At 43.4% G+C, this 18,469-nt stretch overlaps 1 protein-coding gene across 9 annotated transcripts in view; it reads right to left on the reverse strand.

Annotated features, from left to right (window-relative positions):
* The window catches only part of LOC110528182 (inositol 1,4,5-trisphosphate receptor type 1), a 175,444-nt gene that overhangs the window by 107,264 nt on the left and 49,711 nt on the right, over positions 1-18,469 (reverse strand). For all 9 annotated transcript variants that reach the window (XM_021610038.2, XM_036983724.1, XM_021610040.2 and 6 more), the window contains exons 14-26: positions 18,215-18,375; positions 17,872-18,013; positions 17,476-17,634; positions 11,414-11,586; positions 7,004-7,123; positions 3,267-3,461; positions 2,627-2,878; positions 2,233-2,374; positions 1,990-2,143; positions 1,371-1,561; positions 1,017-1,149; positions 876-930; positions 575-740 (exon numbers count right to left, since the gene is read on the reverse strand). In XM_021610038.2, the coding sequence (XP_021465713.2) occupies positions 575-740; positions 876-930; positions 1,017-1,149; positions 1,371-1,561; positions 1,990-2,143; positions 2,233-2,374; positions 2,627-2,878; positions 3,267-3,461; positions 7,004-7,123; positions 11,414-11,586; positions 17,476-17,634; positions 17,872-18,013; positions 18,215-18,375 (2,043 nt within the window). The remainder of the gene's footprint in view (positions 1-574; positions 741-875; positions 931-1,016; positions 1,150-1,370; positions 1,562-1,989; positions 2,144-2,232; positions 2,375-2,626; positions 2,879-3,266; positions 3,462-7,003; positions 7,124-11,413; positions 11,587-17,475; positions 17,635-17,871; positions 18,014-18,214; positions 18,376-18,469) is intronic.

An 18,469-nucleotide genomic window follows, 5' to 3' on the forward strand; every position in this document is an offset into this window, starting at 1 on the left:
CCCCCGATTGCGCCCCGATCCTCGGTTGTCGCGGGTCTTTCTCATGGCTACCCATGTATTTCCATGGAAATATAAAGTTTATTTGGAAAGTAATAAATATATACATTTTTAAAAGCATTCATGATTTGCGTACATTTATTATACAAACTATTACTCTTATGAAATGGTATTACATTTGGTGAAGAGCACATTATGACTTGTTTAGGACCGCTTGTCGGTCTTGACTTGAGACTTGAGTGCTAAGACTTGAGACTTACTTGTGACTTACTTATGACTTGTAAAACAATGACTGTGTCCCACCTCTGCAAATTAGTATAGCTAATGGGTATGCTTTTGTGATTCATGAATCAGCTCAAAACCCTGGTCTTTCTGTTTATACAATCTACTCATGCATTTAGAATTGGCTACTTTAAATGGGATGTGGGTCATCGTTTCTATTATATTGCATTAGGCGGCTGAAGGTCAGTAATTTTTTTTACTGCAGGTCAGATGCGTATCCAAAAGATCCCTGGCCCATGCATCATTAGTATATACAGTATACTAGTTGTATGGTGGGTGGATAGCAGTATAGTACCTGTTTGAAGGCCTGTAGAACCTCCTGTCTCTGGCTGAAGTGTCTAAAGAGCAGGTGGAGGGCTCGAGACACCAGGGGAGGGTAGTCATGCATGGTCAGGTGGAGCAGGACCCTCAGGAAGGTCCTACCACCATCGTCATCTAGGTCCAACGGGGTGTTCTCCTCACTGGGTGTGGGCACACAAGCACACATATTTGAACACATTCACAAACGACAAACTGAATTGGCCATGCCAAGTATGAAAAATTAACTGAAATGAGCCAGACTAATTGTTGCAGGTTTAGCGTATCACAACAGTTACCTTCCACCAAATATCCCCTCTGCCTGCTCCTCTATGTTCTCAAAGTCCAGAGCTCCTGAGAAAACAATTCAGTGACCTTAGTAACACACAAAGAGGTGTCACGCCAAGTGATGGCTGCCATAAGATGATTTCTTCTCCCACCTGGCATGTTGTTTGGTCCCTCGTGGGTTCCTGCTATAGACAGATCAGATTGGGAGTTGCTCTCATCAAACTCCCTCTTAAAGATACACAGCAGACAGGAGATCCGGTAGTCCAGTCGCACATTCAGAATGAACTGCATTGAGACGGGAGGAACATGACACATACTAAATTAGTAAGACTATTGTATAGTAGAGGGATTATATTAGGATAAGCAATGGGGGTTATGAATGAGTGGTTGGGGTTAAGGAGGGGAACCAAGTTTGGGGGAGGGACATTTGCAAAGGAGTGTATACAGTATGTCCACTGCATGTATGCATCGATAGTGATAGTGATAGTGTGTGTGTGCCTTTCTACCTGTAGTATCTCTATGATCTTGAGCTTGGTGTCCATGACAAGGATGTCCTGTTTCTCCGGCTCTGTTTGTGTCTTGACCTGGTCCCCGTTGGGGGGGTTGATGGGGTTGGTGGGCAGGAAACCCCCTCCTCTCAGGACCACCTGGGTCATCAGCTCCCCCACTCCATGGATGGAGCGCATCACGTTACTGCCTGGAAATGCACGCAGGCACACATGATTGGGCCAACCATTGTGTGTAACAGTGATAACACCAAGTAAAACTGAAATGATAACTTAAAACACAAAATATAAATATTCATTAACAAACGTCTTATAGCTTATTAGACACATTTCCACTTCCTGAACACATACTACTTAAATAAAAAAAGCATACAGCCTTTTCTTAGTAAAATAAAATAAATCAATAAATACAGTAGTCTTTCCATTAGAGAGCACAATTGTTCGGTCCTTTGTTGGCCATGGGGTGAATAATGCTCAAGCGCAGGGTAGCAAAATCCCAGAATCTCTGAGAAAAACCTGGGAACTTTAGGAATGTTTCTGGAAATTTGCAAATCTATTCAAGCCCCACTGATGTTTGATATTTCACCCCTCTAGGGGGCAGTGTGTTACTGTGTCCTACCTTTAGTCTCGTCTCCCTTCTCCAGCTTGTTGATGGGGAAGATGGTGCTGACGTGGACACAGTCCAGGATGGCCAGTAGGATCTTGGTTAGCCTCAGCAGGTCACTGAAGTTGTAGAAGCCAAAGTAGATGAGGTTCCTGGATAGATTCACTACCTGGGAACAGACCAAAAGAGATGGGAAGCGAGAACAAAGCTAGTGCAAATCCATGTCCTACTGAGACTCATTCTGCTATGACCAATTACCTCGAAGGTGAGTTTGTTCTTCTCCTTGTCGGAGAATGGGAAGCTCTGACACACCACGTCTCTTAGGTAGTTCTCGACAAACTCCATGGTCAGGGCAAAACGCTCCTTGATCTCATCCTTGGATGTACCGTCGTTGTCATAGCTGGGACCAAGGGATACAGGTAGGGGACAGGTGACAACTTATGACTCTGTAACTCTTACAATGTTAATGCTACTCTCACACTACACAAGACTGATAAGACTATGACATTGTATTCACTCCTTCACTCCACTTACTCCATTCCTGATGGCCAATGGACATGCTAGTCATTCCTTTCCTCAACCCTGATAGGCCATTGTCCCAGCTACTAAATCCTTTCCCCAACCCTGATAGGCTGTCGGCCCTGCCACTCACTCGTCAATGGCGATTTCAGAGGGGATCTCAGACCAGAGGCGGGCATACTTTACAGGCGTGACCTGTTCCTGGGGGTCGCGGTCCACATGCATGTGCAGCATCATTCGGCAGAAGGAAGCGCGCAGGTCGTAAGGCAGGTCCTCATCAGACATGCAGCGCAGGATCAAGTCCACGTCCAGCTGGCCAGAGATCTTATTGATGGCCAAATACTGACGATCCAGACACATCCGCGCAAACAGGTTCAGCTGGTACCTGGGAGAAAGAGGAGTAGGGACAGGGGCATCACTGCTTAGACATTTAGAGACACAGAGGCAAGGAGGGAGACAACAAACAGAAAGGTTAATGGTGCATGCTGGTTCTCTACTTCCTGGTACTTTAATAATCAATTAATGTCATTAGTTTCAGAATAAAAGTGGATTATGAATGATTTCATTTATATTGGACCTTTTCCAAGTACTCATAGGAACTTGAGGGGGTGGGTACTTACCTCATCCACTCCCAATGTACAGGACCCCATTTACAAAAGCAAGGATGAAACCCACATATACACACATACTAGCATCTCGACCAACACAGAAGTTATTCATCGTCTACAGTCACAGACAGTAAAGAGGAGAAAAGGCCCGGTGTTGTTTCTAACCTGTAGTAGCTGACCACCTCTTGGTCCTCCTTGGCGCCCTCCTTGGCATCCTGGGCAAGTTCTCTGATGCTCTTACTTCTGATCTCCTTACTGCTGTCCTTCCAGAATAGCCACACCTCCTCCTCGTCCTCCTCAGACTCCACTGAGTTCTCTCCGATGGACGCTTCCTCAATCTCAAACCTTGACAGCACCAATCTGGGGAGGGGAGAAGAAGTAATCCCTATAAGAACAGATCTAGGATCAGATTACCATATCAGCAATAATTATCAGGGGGGAAACAACATTTGGCCAGCAGTCCAAACACTTAAAAGACGCACCCTATCCCCTCAGCCCTAAAATTAAGTGGACACTTCTGATGACGTATCATGAAGTGTGGCGAGTATACACTTGCAGGGCAAGGGGCGAGGGAGGAAGGAATGATTTTTAAATGGACCACCCTTACCCGGAAATTCGGCACTCGTTCATCCCACGGTGATTGCGTTTTCAGCCACAGGTAGCTTGTGGGTGCTTTATATGCGCTACAGTCAATTATGATTGCATGTCCACTTATATTAACTATATAATTATTAATATATGCCTACTGTATGATAGCTAGCAAATGAATTAGCTAACTAGCATTAGCCTGCCTAGCTGGAACTTCTGAAGAAGGACATTTTTTTATTTCTACAATTTCCAAAAGCTAACCAAACAAAAACATAATTACTTTAACGATACGTGTTTGTGCCATTGTGTGCATTAGTAGCACAATTTCTAACCTTTTTACTTACACTTGTATGTTGACTTGACTCCATTGATGTTGTTTTTAAGTTTGGCAGACTTTTCTTAGCGGATGTACAATCGTCGCGAATTGAATTATGGGGAGTTTCAGGCCCCGGAGTGAACATAATTGTACACTCGCAAACTCAACTAAAAACGAGGACTGAGGGGCTTACGTTACAAACTTCCCTTGCTTGGCTAATCATTTGGACCACCCTCAAAGATGGTGACGGGGATTCCCCCAAAGGCGTAAGGCGAGGGGGTCTTTTATGAGTTTGAATCGCAGCCCTGATTTCAAAACTTAGACAGCACCAGGAGAGGAATAGTGCTAAGCCGTCTAGCCACAGATCTAGGTTCAGATTACCCAATCACCAATCACAACCATGACTATTCAGGGAGTGGAAACAGTATTTGATCTCAAACCTGGACAGCACCAGTCTTGTACCAGCCCTGCTCAGAAACACTGGTAAAGTAAATGTGGTCTAAATTGAAGACCAAACGCGGATTAGCTGAATCAGGTGTGTTGGAGCTGGGCTAGAACAAAAGCCTGCACACACAGCCAGTTGACCATCCTTGAGGTACATACAAACATGCTGGCGTGACGATACACACTACTAACACATTTAGGGGAAAGGGGGGACACCTAGCTAGTCAGTTGCACAACTGAATACATTCAATTGAAATGTGTCTTCCTCATTCAACTCAACCACTCTGAATCAGAGAGGTGCGGGGGGCTGCCTTAATCCCCGTCATCGGCCTCTTATAGCTCAGGAATACACTTTGGTTGAACCAAAAAGCTTCACATGGAGTTCTGAGAGGGGTAAACCTGCCTCTTCATTTGTGTAGCACTGAGAACAGAACACATAGGTACAAATGAATGCAGCCATGGCACACATGGAGATATTAAGTGCTTTGCAATCGTCAAGCATTTTGTCTGAAAGAACAGACGTTTACTGAATGGTTACATGTTGTTCTCTACTACAGTGCCTTCAGAAAGTATTCATGCCCCTTGACTTATTCCACATTGTGTTGAGTTACAGCTCAAATTCAAAGTATCTACACACAATACCCTATAATGACACAGTGAAAACATGATTTTAGAAATGATTGAAAATCTATTGAAAATGAAATAGAGATATCTAATTAATAAAAGTTCACACACCTGAGTCAATACTTCGTAGAGCCACATTTGGCATCTTTCTGAGCAAGTCTAAAAACTTTCCATACCTGGATTGTGCAACAGTTTCCCATTATTCTTCTCAAAATTCTTCAAGCTCTATCAAATTGGTTGTTGATCATTGCTAGACAACCATTTTCAGGACTTGACATAGATTTTCAAGCAGATTTAAGTCAAAACTTTAACTCTGCCAGTCAGGAACATTCACCGTCTTCTTGGTAAGCAACTCCCGTGTAGATTTGGCCTTGTGTTGTAGGTTATTGTCCCGCTGAAAGGTGAATTCCTCTCACAGCGTCTGGTGTAAAGCAGACTGATACAGGTTTTCCTCTAGGATTTTGTCTGTGCTTAGCTCCATTCTGTTCATTTTTTATCCTGAAAATCTCCACAGTCCTTAACTATTACAAGCATACCCACAGGATGATGTAGCCACCACTATGACTGAAAATATGGAGTGGTACTCAGTAATGTGCTGTATATGATTTGCCCCAAACATAACACTTTGTATTCAGGAGATTGCTTTACCAATTTTTACCAATTTTTTTTGCAATATTACCTTAGTGCCTTGTTGTAAACAGGAATCATGTTTTAGAATATGTTTTATTCTATACAGGCTTCCTTATTTTCACTCTGTCAATTAGGATAGTAATGTGGAGTAACTATAACGTTGATCCATCCTCACTTTTCTCCTATCACAGCCAATAAACTCTATAATTATTTTAAAGTCACCACTGGCCTCATGGTGAAATCCCTGAGTTGTTTCCTTCCTCTCCGGCAACTGAGTTAGGAAGGACTGGGTGTATTGATCTTTGTAGTGACTGGGTCTATTGATAAACAATCCAAGGTGTATTTAATAACTTCACCATGCTCAAAGGGATATTCAATGTCTGCTTTTTTATTTTTACCCATCTACCAATAGGTGACCTTCTTTGTTAGGCATTGGAAACCCTCCCTGGTCTTTGTGGTTGAATTTCACTGCTCGACTGAGGGACATTACAGATAATTGTGTGTGGGATATTACAGATAATTGTGTGTGGGATACAGAGCTGAGGTAGTCATTCAAAAATCATGTGAGTCAATTTAATTTGTTATGTGACTTGTTAAGCATATTTTTACTCTTGAACTTATTTAGGCTTGCCATAACAAAGGGGTTGAATACTTATTGACTCAAGACATTTCAGCTGTTTTAATGAATTTGTAAACATTTTGAAAAACATTCCACTTTGACATTATGGGGTATTGTGTGTAGGCCAGCGACAAAAAAAAATCTAAATTTAATTCATTTTAAATTCAGGCCGTAACACATCAAAATGTGCCTTTTCTGAAGGCACTGTATATTGCTAAATGACCATACCATATATTATTAACCATAAACCTGGTTGTGTGTGCAGGCTGGACCACCCTGTGCTGCATGTGTCATGGTAATGTGGAAAAAGTCAAGGGGTGTGAATACTTTCTGAAGGCACTGTAGTTAGGCAGGTCCATTAGGACAACCATGAGGACTCATTGTTCTGTAGAGCTCAAGGTCACCGTGTGGGTGCTCCAGGAGCAAACACTCCATCATATTGTCACGTTGAGCAACTTGATCTGTACAACTGAAAGAGATCCAACTGAACACACTTCACTAAAGAGAGTAGTACTACACTGAATGTCGAGCTCTTTATCTGCCATACTAGAACAACCTGTGATTGACTAGAGAACAACAACCACTGGATATTGTTAAATGTTTAGAAAATATGTTTCTATAAGGTATTGATTGATTCCTCAAAGGAAAAGAGGAGAGGAATGGAGAGGCGAGGAGGCGTACTTAGTCTCTATGAGGATGTCTCCGTTGGTGGGGTCCAGGACTGCGTTACAGATGAGCTCCTGGGTTACAGGGATAGACTTGTTCATAGACACACACAAGTCAGACAGGTAGTCCAGGAACCTGGAAGACACACACAGATCATTCAATGGACAAAGACAGTCACATGTACACAAAAACACGTTTCTATAGACCTATGATTAGTCTCAAATAAAAAATTCCTCAAAAGCTTAACTTGACCACAATTAGATGACACAGGAAAACATACCATCTGACCTTAAGCAGCTTAAAATACACTCCAGTGTTTTACTACCTTGATGTCTTCGATTCAATTACATAGAACACATGAATATATCTGGCTATAAAGAGCATACAGACCGATATCAAGACATGCAAATTAACACCTTAAAATCTGTACCAAAAACATGTACTGCACACACAAACATGTGAGCATGCACAGTGATCACATATAATACCGGTCAAATGGGTTTCTTTATTTCTACATTGTAGAATAACAGTGAAGACATCAAAACTATGAAATAACACATATGGAATCATGTAGTAAGCAAAAAAATAAGAGGTAAATATTTGATATTTGAGATTCTGCCTTGATGACAGCTTAGGACACTCTTGGCATTCTTTCAACCAGCTTCACCTGTAATGTTTTTCTGACAGTCTTGAAGGAGTTCCCACATATGCTGAGCACTTGTTGGCTGCTTTTCATTCACTCTGCAAGAGTCCAACTCATCCCAAACCACCACAATTGGGTTGAGGTCGGGTGATTGTGAAGGCCAGGTCATCTGATGTAACACTCTCCTTCAAATCAAATTTTATTTGTCACATACACATGGTTAGCAGATGTTAATGCGAGTGTAGCGAAATGCTTGTAGTTCCGACCATGCAGTAATATCTAACAAGTAATCTAACCTAACAATTTCACAACTACCTTATACACACACAAGTGTAAAGGAATGAACAATAATATGTACATAAAAATATATGAATGAGTGATGGCTGAACGGCATAGGCAAGATGCAGTAGATGGTATAGAGTACAGTATATACACATATGAGATGAGTAATGTACGGTATGTAAACATTATATAAAGTGGCATTGTTTAAAGTGGCTAGTGATACATTTATTACATCAAGATGGCAAGATATAGTAGATTGTATAGAGTACAGTATATACATATGAGACGAGAAATGTAGGGTATGTAAACATTACATAAAGTGGCTTTGTTTAAAGTGGCTAGTGATACATTTATTACATACATTTTTCCATTATGAAAATGGCTAGAGTTGAGTCAGTATGTTGGCAGCAGCCACTCAATATTAGTGATGGCTGTTCAACAGTCTGATGGCATTGAGATAGAGACTGAAAAACAGCTTTTGTCCCAGCTTTGATGCACCTGTACTGAACTTGCCTTCTGGATGATAGTGTAATGAACAGGCAGTGGCTTGGGTGGTTGTTGTCCTTGATGATCTTTTTGGCCTTCCTGTGACATCGGTTGGTGTAGGTGTCCTGGAGGGCAGGTAGTTTGCACCCGGTGATGCGGTGTGCAGACCTCACTACCCTCTAGAGAGCCTTACGGTTGTGGGCGGAGCAGTTGCCGTACCAGGCGGTGATACAGCCAGACAGGATGCTCTCGATTGTGCATCTGTAAAAGTTTGTGAGTGATTTTGATGACAAGCCGACATTGAGTGTGAGGTTATTTTCCTGACACCACACTCCGAGGGCCCTCACCTCCTCCATGTAGGCCGTCTCATTGTTGTTGGTAATCAAGCCTTCCTACAACTGTAGTGTCGTCTGCAAACTTGATGATTGAGTTGGAGACGTGCATGGCCACGCAGTCATTGGTGAACAGGGAGTACAGGAGAGGGCTGAGAACGCACCATTGTGGGGCCCCAGCGTTGAGGATCAGCGGAGTAGAGATGTTGTTACCTACCCTCACCACCTGGGGGCTGCCCGTCAGGAAGTCCAGGACCCAGTTGCACAGGGCGGGGTCGTGTCCCAGGGTCCAGAGCTTAATGACGAGTTGAGGGTACTATGGTGGTAAATGCTGAGCTGTAGTCGATGAACAGCATTCTCACATAGGTATTCCTCTTGTCCAGATGGGTTAAGGCAGTGTGCAGTGTGATGACGATTGCGTCGTCTGTGGACCTATTGGGGCGGTAAGCAAATTGGAGTGGGTCTAGGGTGTCAGGTAGGGTGGAGGTGATATGGTCCTTGACTAGTCTCTCAAAGCACTTCATGATGACGGAAGTGAGTCATTTAGCTCAGTTACCTTAGCTTTCTTGGGAACAGGAACAATGGTGGCCCTCTTGAAGCATGTGGGAACAGCAGACAGGGATAAGGATTGATTGAATATGTCCGTAAACACACCAGCCAGCTGGTCTGCGCATGCTCTGAGGATGCGGCTGGGGATGCCGTCTGGTCCTGCAGCCTTGCGAGGGTTAACATGTTTCAATGTTTTACTCACGTTGGCTGCAGTGAAGGAGAGACCGCAGGTTTTGGTAGCGGGCCGTGTCAGTGGCACTGTATTGTCTTCAAAGAGAGCAAAGAAGTTGTTTAGTTTGTCTGGGAGCAAGACATCGTGGTCCGCGACGAGGCTGGTTTTTCTTTTGTAGTCCGTGATTGACTGTAGACCCTGCCACATCTCACGTGTCTGAGCCATTGAATTGCGACTCCACTTTGTCTCTATACTGACGCTTAGCTTGTTTGATTGCCTTGCGGAGGGAATAGCTACACTGTTTGTATTCGGTCATGCTTCCGGTCACCTTGCCCTGATTAAAAGCAGTGGTTCACGCTTTCAGTTTTGCGCGAATGCTGCCATCAATCCACGGTTGCTGGTTGGGGAATATTTTAAAAGACGCTGTGGGTACAACATCACCGATGCACTTGCTAATAACTCGCTCACCGAATCAGCGTATTCATCATTGTTGTTGTTGTTCGACGCTATGAGGAACATATCCCATAGTTCGTTCAGGGCCGTCCATGTGTCTGCTTGGGGGGGATGTACACGACTGTGATTATGATCGAAGAGAATTCTCTTGGTAGATAAAACAGTCGGAATTTGATTGTGAGGAATTCTAAGGTGAACAAAAGGACTTGAGTTCCTGTATGTTGCTATGATCACACCACGTCTCGTTAATCATAAGGCATACACCCCCGCCCTTCTTCTTACCAGAGAGATGGTTGTTTCTGTCGGCGTGATGCGTGAAGAAACCAGCTGGCTGTACCGACTCTGATAGCGTGTCTTGAGTGAGCCATGTTTCCGTGAAACAGAGAATGTTACAGTCTCTGACGTCTCTCTGGAAGGCAACCCTTGCTCGGATTTCATCTACTGTACCTTGTTGTCAAGAGACTGGACATTGGCGAGTAGTATACTCGGGAGCGGTGCGCGATGTGCCCATCTACAGAGCCTGACCAGAAGACCGCTCCGTCTATGGCACCGTTGTTTTGGGTCGGCGGCTGGGATCCGATCCATTGTCCTGTGTGGTGGGCCAAACAGAGGATCCGCTTCGGGAAAGTCGTATTCCTGGTTGTAATGTTGGTGAGTTGATGTTGCTCTTATATCCAATAGTTCCTCCCGACTGTATGTAATAAAACCTAAGATTTCCTGTGGTACCAATGTAAGAAATAATGTAAAAAAATACTGCATAGTTTCCTAGGAACGCGAAGCGAGGTGGCCATCTCTGTCGGCGCCGGATGTTAGCCCTTACACAGCCTGGAGGTGTGTTAGGTCATTTTCCTGTTGAAAAACGAACGATAGTCCCACTATGGGCAAACCAGATGTGATGGTGTTACGCTGCAGAATGCTGTGGTAGCCATGTTGCTTAAGTGTGCCTTGAATTCACAAAGACACGGCGATTGGAACCAAGAATCTCAAATTTGGTCTCATCACACTAAAGCACTTGATGGTTTTTGTGACTGCACTTGAAGAAACTTTCAAAGTTCTTGAAACTTTCCTCATTGACTGACCTTCATGTCTTAAAGTAATGATGAACTGCCGTTTCTCTTTGCTTATTTGAGCTGTTCTTGCTTTGATATGGGTCTTGGTATTTTACCAAATACGGCTATCTTCTGTAGACTACCACTACCTTGTCACAACACAACTGATTGGCTCAAATGCAATAAGAAATAAATAAATTCCACAAAATAACTTTTAACAAGGCACACCTGTTAATTGAATGCATTCCAGGTGACTACCTCATGAAGCTGGTTGAGAGAATGCTTGTGTTGTTTACTACATGATTCCATATGTGTTATTTCATAGTGTTGTCTTCATGTCTTCACTATTATTCTACAATGTAGAAAATAGTAAAAATAAAGAAAAACCCTTGAATGAATAGGTGTGTCCAAACTATTGACCGGTACTGTACATACATACACATACACACACACACACACCTGGGCTCCCGGTTCTTCCTGACGAGGCTGACGAAGGTGTCTATCTCTGCAGCAGTGATGTGCTTCTCCAGCAGCTTGCGGTTGTTGTGGAGCAGGGCTGTGATAGTGTCTTCAGCTAGAACATCATAACCGATCTGCTTCTGCATGAAGCGAAACTGCTTGGCTATGTACTCCTATTGGACAAACACAGCCCCTGATCTTAGTAAAACATTATCCCAACATTGGGATTGTGGTCCTGTGTGGTTCAGTTAGTAAGCGCATGGCACAAGCACCGCTAGGGGTTGAGGGTCAGATTTCTGCTGGGTCCAAACATACGAAAATCTATGCACTCATTGGATAAAAGTGTCTACTAAATAGCAAATGTTACATTGATGCCATGCTATTGAATGAGGTCAGATAAAAAATTGTGAATCAGGTCAATCAAATAATGTAAACTCTGTTGAATGGTTAGCCACTTTGATTTATAGTTTTAATGACAATGTGTTCATAGTGTGATCCAGCTTGCTACTAGTTCACTACGACTATGCGGCAGGTAGCCTAGTGATTAGAGCGTTGGGCCAGGATCGGATCCCCGAGCTGACAAGGTAAAAATCTGTCGTTCTTCCCCTGAGCAAGGCACTGTTCCCCGGGTGCCGAAGACGTGGATGTTGATTCAGAGGGGTTGGGTTAAATGAGGGGTTGGGTTAAATGTGGAAGACACATGTCAGTTGAATGCATTCAGTTGTACAACTGACACGATATCCCCTTTTCACATTGTTGTCTCAGTATTCCTGACCTAACTTTCCCACTCATTACTTCAACAATTAATTTAATGTAGAAAGAAAAGTCATTTCTTAGTATTCATTGTAAGATCAAATCTAAGAATCCCCACGTAAATTCCACAGATTACCTTACAATTCTCCCATGGGTAATTTCCCAATTTTCCTGGAATTGTTCAACTGGACTGACCAGTGTAACGTCATTAGACTACAGAGAGAATGACGGTCCCTGCTAATGGAGACAGTATGAGTGCGGCAGTATCAAAGGCCTCCAGCATTCATCTGAGACAGAGAACAGAGCCTTTCCACATACATCAGGCAGCCTTCCTCCAGCTGAATTCAGCCACCATTCCAAAAAATTACACAGTATGTGAAAGTGGGAGCAGCGAGACATCCTTCTGTGTCTGTCTGAGTGTATATGGACAGTTATTTCTCTAGGAGTGTGATCGTGTGTGTGTGTCTGAGAGCGGGGGTGTGTGTCTTGCACCCTGGGAGGGAGGGCTGGGGTAGTTGAAAGTTTGATGAAGGCAGAATGTGAGTATAGTTGACACACTGACTGAACACCACATTCAATTACAGCTCTCTTTGAATGGCATGGTCTTTACATTAAAGGGAGAGTTGAAGTCAGAAGTTTACATACACTTAGGTTGGGAGTCATTACAACTCGTTTTTCAACCACTCCACAAATTTCTTGTTAACAATTCTATAGTTTTGGCAAGTCGGTTAGGACATCGACTTTGTGCATGAAACAAATCATTTTTCCAACAATTGTTTGCAGACAGATTATTTCACTTATAATTCACTATATCACAATTCCAGTGGTTCAGAAGTATACATTTGGGCAAAAAAGTATTTAGTCAGCCACCAATTGTGCAAGTTCTCCCACTTAAAAAGATGAGAGGCCGGTAATTTTCATCATAGGTACACTTCAACTATGACAGACAAAATGAGGAAAACAATTCCAGAAAATCACATTGTAGGATTTTTAATGAATTTATTTGCAAATTATGGTGGAAAATGAGTATTTGGTCAATAACAAAAGTCTATCTCAATACTTTGTTATATACCCTTTGTTGGCAATGACAGAGGTCAAACGTTTTCTGTAAGTCTTCACAAGGTTTTCACACACTGTTGCTCCATGCAGATCTCCTCTAGAGCAGTGATGTTTTGGGGCTTTTGCTGGGCAACACGGACTTTCAACTCCCTCCAAAGATTTTCTATGGGGTTGAGATTTGGAGATTGGCTAGGCCACTCCAGGACCTTGAAATGCTTCTTACGAAGCCACTCCTTCGTTGTGTTTGGGATCATTGTCATACTGAAAGTCCCAGCCATGTTTCATCTTCAATGCCCTTGCTGATGGAAGGAGGTTTTCACTCAAAATCTCACGATACATGGCCCCATTCATTCTTCCCTTTACACGGATCAGTCGTCCTGGTCCCTTTGCAGAAAAACAGCCCCAAAGCATGATGTTTCCACCCCCATGCTTCACAGTAGGTATGGTGTTCTTTGGATGCAACTCAGCATTCTTTGTCCTCCAAACACAACGAGTTGACTTTTTACCAAAAAGTTATATTTTGGTTTCATCTGACCATATGACATTCTCCCAATCTTCTTCTGGATCATCCAAATGCTCTCTAGCAAACTTCAGACGGGCCTGGACATGTACTGGCTTAAGCAGGGGGACACGTCTGGCACTGCAGGATTTGAGTCCCTGGCGGCATAGTGTGTTACTGATGATAGGCTTTGTAACTTCTCCCAGCTCTCTGCAGGTCATTCACTAGGTCCCCCCGTGGGGTTCTGGGATTTTTGCTCACCGTTCTTGTGATCATTTTGACCCCACGTGGAGCCCCAGATCGAGGGAGATTATCAGTGGTCTTGTATGTCTTCCATTTCCTAATAATTGCTCCCACAGTTGATTTCTTCAAACCAAGCTGCTTACCTATTGCAGATTCAGTCTTCCCAGCCTGGTACAGGTCTACAATTTTGTTTCTGGTGTCCTTTGACAGCTCTTTGGTCTTGGCCATAGTGGAGTTTGAGGTGTGACTGTTTGAGGTTGTGGACAGGTGTCTTTTATACTGATAACAAGTTCAAAGAGGTGCCATTAATACAGGTAACGAGTGGAGGACAGAGGAGCCTCTTAAAAAAGAAGTTACAGGTCTGTGAGAGCCAGAAATCTTGCTTGTTTGTAGGTGACCAAATACTTATTTTCCACCATAATTTGCAAATAAATTCATAAAAAATCCTACAATGTGATTTTCTGGATTTTTTTCCCTCATTTTGTCTGTCATAGTTGAAGTGTACCTATGATGAAAATTACAGGCCTCTCATCTTTTTAAGTGGGAGAACTTGCACAATTGGTGGCTGACTAAATACCTTTTTGCCCCACTGTACATACACTAAGTTGACTGTGCCTTTAAACAGCTTGGAAAATTCCAGAAAATAATGTCATGACTTTAGAAGCTTCTGATAGGCTAATTGACATCAGTTGAGTCAATTGGAGGTGTACCCGTGGATGTATTTCAAGGCCTACCTTTAAACTCAGTGCCTCTTTGCTTGACATCATGGGAAAATCAAAAGAAATCAGCCAAGACCTCAGGAAAAAAATGGTAGATCTACACAAGTCTGGTTCATCTTTGGGATCAATTTCCAAACGCCTGAAGGTACCACGTTCATCTGTACAAACAATAGTACACAAGTATAAACACCATGGGACCACGCAGCCATCATACCGCTCAGGAAGGAGACGCGTTCTGTCTCCTAGAGATTAACATACTTTGGTGCGAAAAGTCAATCAATCCCAGAACAACAGCAAAGGACCTTGTGAAGATGCTGGAGGAAACAGGTACAAAATTATCTATATCCACAGTAAAACGAGTCCTGTATCGATATAACCTGAACGGCCGCTCAGCAAGGAATAAGCCACTGCTCCAAAACCACCATAAAAAAAGCCAGACTATGCTTTGCAACTGCACATGTGGACAAATATTGTACTTTTTGGAGAAATGTCCTCTGGTCTGATGAAACAAAAATATAACTGTTTGGCCATAATGACCATAGTTATGTTAGGAGGAAAAAGGCTTGCAAGCCAAAGAACACCATCCCAACTGTAAAGCACAGGGTTGGCAGCATCATGTTGTGGGCGTGCTTTGCTGCAGGAGGGACTGGTGCACTTCACAAAATAGATGGCATCATGAGGTAGGAAAATAATGCGGATATATTGAAGCAACATCTCAAGACATCAGTCAGGAAGTTAAAGCTTGGTCGCAAATGCGTCTTCCAAATGGACAATGACCCAAAGTATACTTCAAAAGCTGTGGCAAAATGGCTTAAGGACAACAAAGTCAAGGTATTGGAGTAGCCATCACAAAGCCCTGACCTCAATCCAATAGAACATTTTTGGGCATAACTGATAAAGCGTGTGGGAGCAAAAAGGCCTACAAACATAACTCAGTTACACCAGCTCTGTCAGAAGAAATGAGCCAAAATTCACCCAACTTATTGTGAAAAGCTTGTGGAAGTTTACCCGAAACGTTTGACCCGGAATTGTTACTAGGATTAAATGTCAGGAATTGTGAAAAACTGAGTTTAAATGTATTTGGCTAAGGTGTATGTAAACTTCCGACTTCAACTGTACTTCCCAGAGTCCGATTAACTTGTGGACACAGTCTTTATGTCTCTGCGTGCAGTTTGAAGGAAGTTGCTAACTAGTGTTAGTGTAATTGTAAAACTAGGGTTTGCACATCGACTGGAAGTCTATGGTGACTGCTTGCAGGACACCCCTTCAAATGAGTGGATTCGGCTATTTCAGCCACACCCGTTGCTGACAGGTGTATAAAATAGAGTACACAGCCATGCAATCTCCTTAGACAAACATTGCCAGTAGATTAGTCTTACTGAAGAGCTCAGTGACTTTCAACGTCGCCCTGTCATAGGATGCCCCCATTCCAACAAGTCAGTTTGTCAAATTTCTGCCCTACTAGAGCTGCCCCGGGCAAATGTAAGTGCTGCTATTGTGAAACCGCACACAAGCCTAAGATCACCATGTGCAATGCCAAGCATTGTCTGGAATGGTGTAAAGCTTGCCAACATTGGCCTCTGAAGCAGTGGAAACACATTCTCTGGATTGATGAATCACACTTAACCATTGGGCAGTCCGACGGACGAATCTGAGTTTGGCGAATGGGAGGACAACGCTACCTTCCCCAATGCATAGTGCCAACTGTAAAAGTTTGGTGGAGGAGGAATAATGGTCTGGGGCTGTTTTCATGATTTTGCCTAGGCCCCTTAGTTCCAGTGAAGGGAAATCTTAATGCTACAGCGTACAGTGACATTGTAGTCCATTCTGTGCTTCCAACTTTGCGGCAACAGTTTGGGGGACGTCACTTTCCTGTTTAAGCATGACAATGCCCATACAGAAATGGTTTGTCGAGATTGGTGTGGAAGAACTTGGCTGGCCTGCAGAGAGCCCTGACATCAACCCCATCGAACACCTTTGGGATGAATTGGAACGCCGACTGCAAGCCAGGCCTAATTGCCAAACATCAGTGCCCAACCTCACTAATGCTCGTGGCTGAATGGAAGCAAGTCCCCGCAGCAATGTTTCAACATCTAGCCTAACCAGAAGAGTGGAGGCTGTTATAGCAGCAAAGGGGGACCACCTCCATATTAATTCCCATGATTTTGGAATGAGATGTTGGAATGAGGTGTCCACATACTTTTGGTAATGTAGTGTAGCATAGAATTCCAGTCATTGTGCTAATGCTAGTTTGCATCGGCTCATGAAACTACCTCTAACTTCTTTCATACTGGATGCAGAGACATAAAACTGTTATCCATGAGTTGATCTTACTCTTTTGCCAAACTCCCAAAGTATTCCTTTAAGTGCCATCAGACAGTATTTAGGCTAATTGCATAAGTGCTGTGACTTGATCTATAGGCTATGGGTTAAGACTTGGTCTGCTGGTACACTGTCCAGAACAGCATGAGAAAACAACCCCTATTCCATTCCTTTACTGGAGCCTGTTAGGGTCTGCAGGCCTAAAGGAACCAGATACTGTAGGTGTATAGAAGCCAAATGGTGATGACTCCACCTAGACCTCCAATGAACTAAGGGGAACTTCAATCATATTCCTTAACCTTATCTAGTATCTTCAGATCAGCAAACATTGAAAGGGTTGGGGTTTGGTTAAGGGGCTAGGGATAAGGTTGGGGTAGTGGTTGATTTGTGACCAGACCAGTCATGTGCCTTGTCTGGCTTTGGAAGGATCAGACCAGTAGGCCTTGACCGTTACCACGTTGCTATACCTGGTTCTTGCGGTAGTCCTGTTGAGAGTGGCGTAACACGCGGTAACACAGGCGACAGATGTGTCTGAAGGGTGTGTGGCGCTGGTCAGCCAGCTCCTCCAATCGCAGCATGGGCCCATCCCCGCTGTCTGTGAATGGAGCCTGCAGTAACTTGAAGATCTGAACACAAAATTCCATCAGTTGGATGATGTTCCATCAGGTTAACAAAATGTATTTGTTGAAAAAATGTTTGTTGAAGGATGACAAAGTTCGTTATCTAGGTTAATAGTAGACAAAGGGGCTTGCTCCAAAATGTATCCACATTAAAAAGGAATCAAGTAACCGTCCTGAGCCTTTATTCACCCCTTCAGTCTGTGGAAGTTCTGGTTGTCCCTTATGAATGACATGGTCCTCTACCTGTTTGAGGATGTTCTGTTCCCTCATGAGTTTCTGTCTCTCTCTGTTGGGCTTGTTGACCATGATCTCCAGAACATCCTGGCCATTGTTGGGGATGTCCACCACAAAGAACACCAGGTCCTCCAGAAGCTTGGTCACCGCCCTGGACGACACACAGGAACAGCAAGTCATACACAGGAAGAGGCACAACCATAAATATCCAGAGTACAGCTAATTTTATTTGAGATTTAGAAACCTTAATGTTGATGCCAAGAGTTCCAAGGACATTACATTCTGGTAAGGGTTTGGTGCCAACATTGAAGAGGTAAAGAATGCAGAGAGCACCAAAATTACTGCTATGTACCTTCTCTCGTTCTGAGTGATGGTGCCCTTCTCCAGTTTGCCTGCGATGGAGGCCAACACTTTACTGGCATCGTTGGCAAAGTCCAGGTCTCTGACTTCGGCGGGCGAAACAGGTACGATGGCAAAAGCCTCTTTGTCTTCTTTCAGTGCAGACGTGCCAATCTTAAAATAACAACAGTGACGCGTGAATTTGGATGGTAAAATTTAATTATTTCTCATAAGTAAACTCACAAATAGAATAGTATTCAATAGTGCA

The sequence above is a fragment of the Oncorhynchus mykiss genome, chromosome 7 (assembly GCF_013265735.2).
Source record: "Oncorhynchus mykiss isolate Arlee chromosome 7, USDA_OmykA_1.1, whole genome shotgun sequence".
In the NCBI taxonomy this organism is placed as follows: Eukaryota; Metazoa; Chordata; class Actinopteri; order Salmoniformes; family Salmonidae; genus Oncorhynchus; species Oncorhynchus mykiss.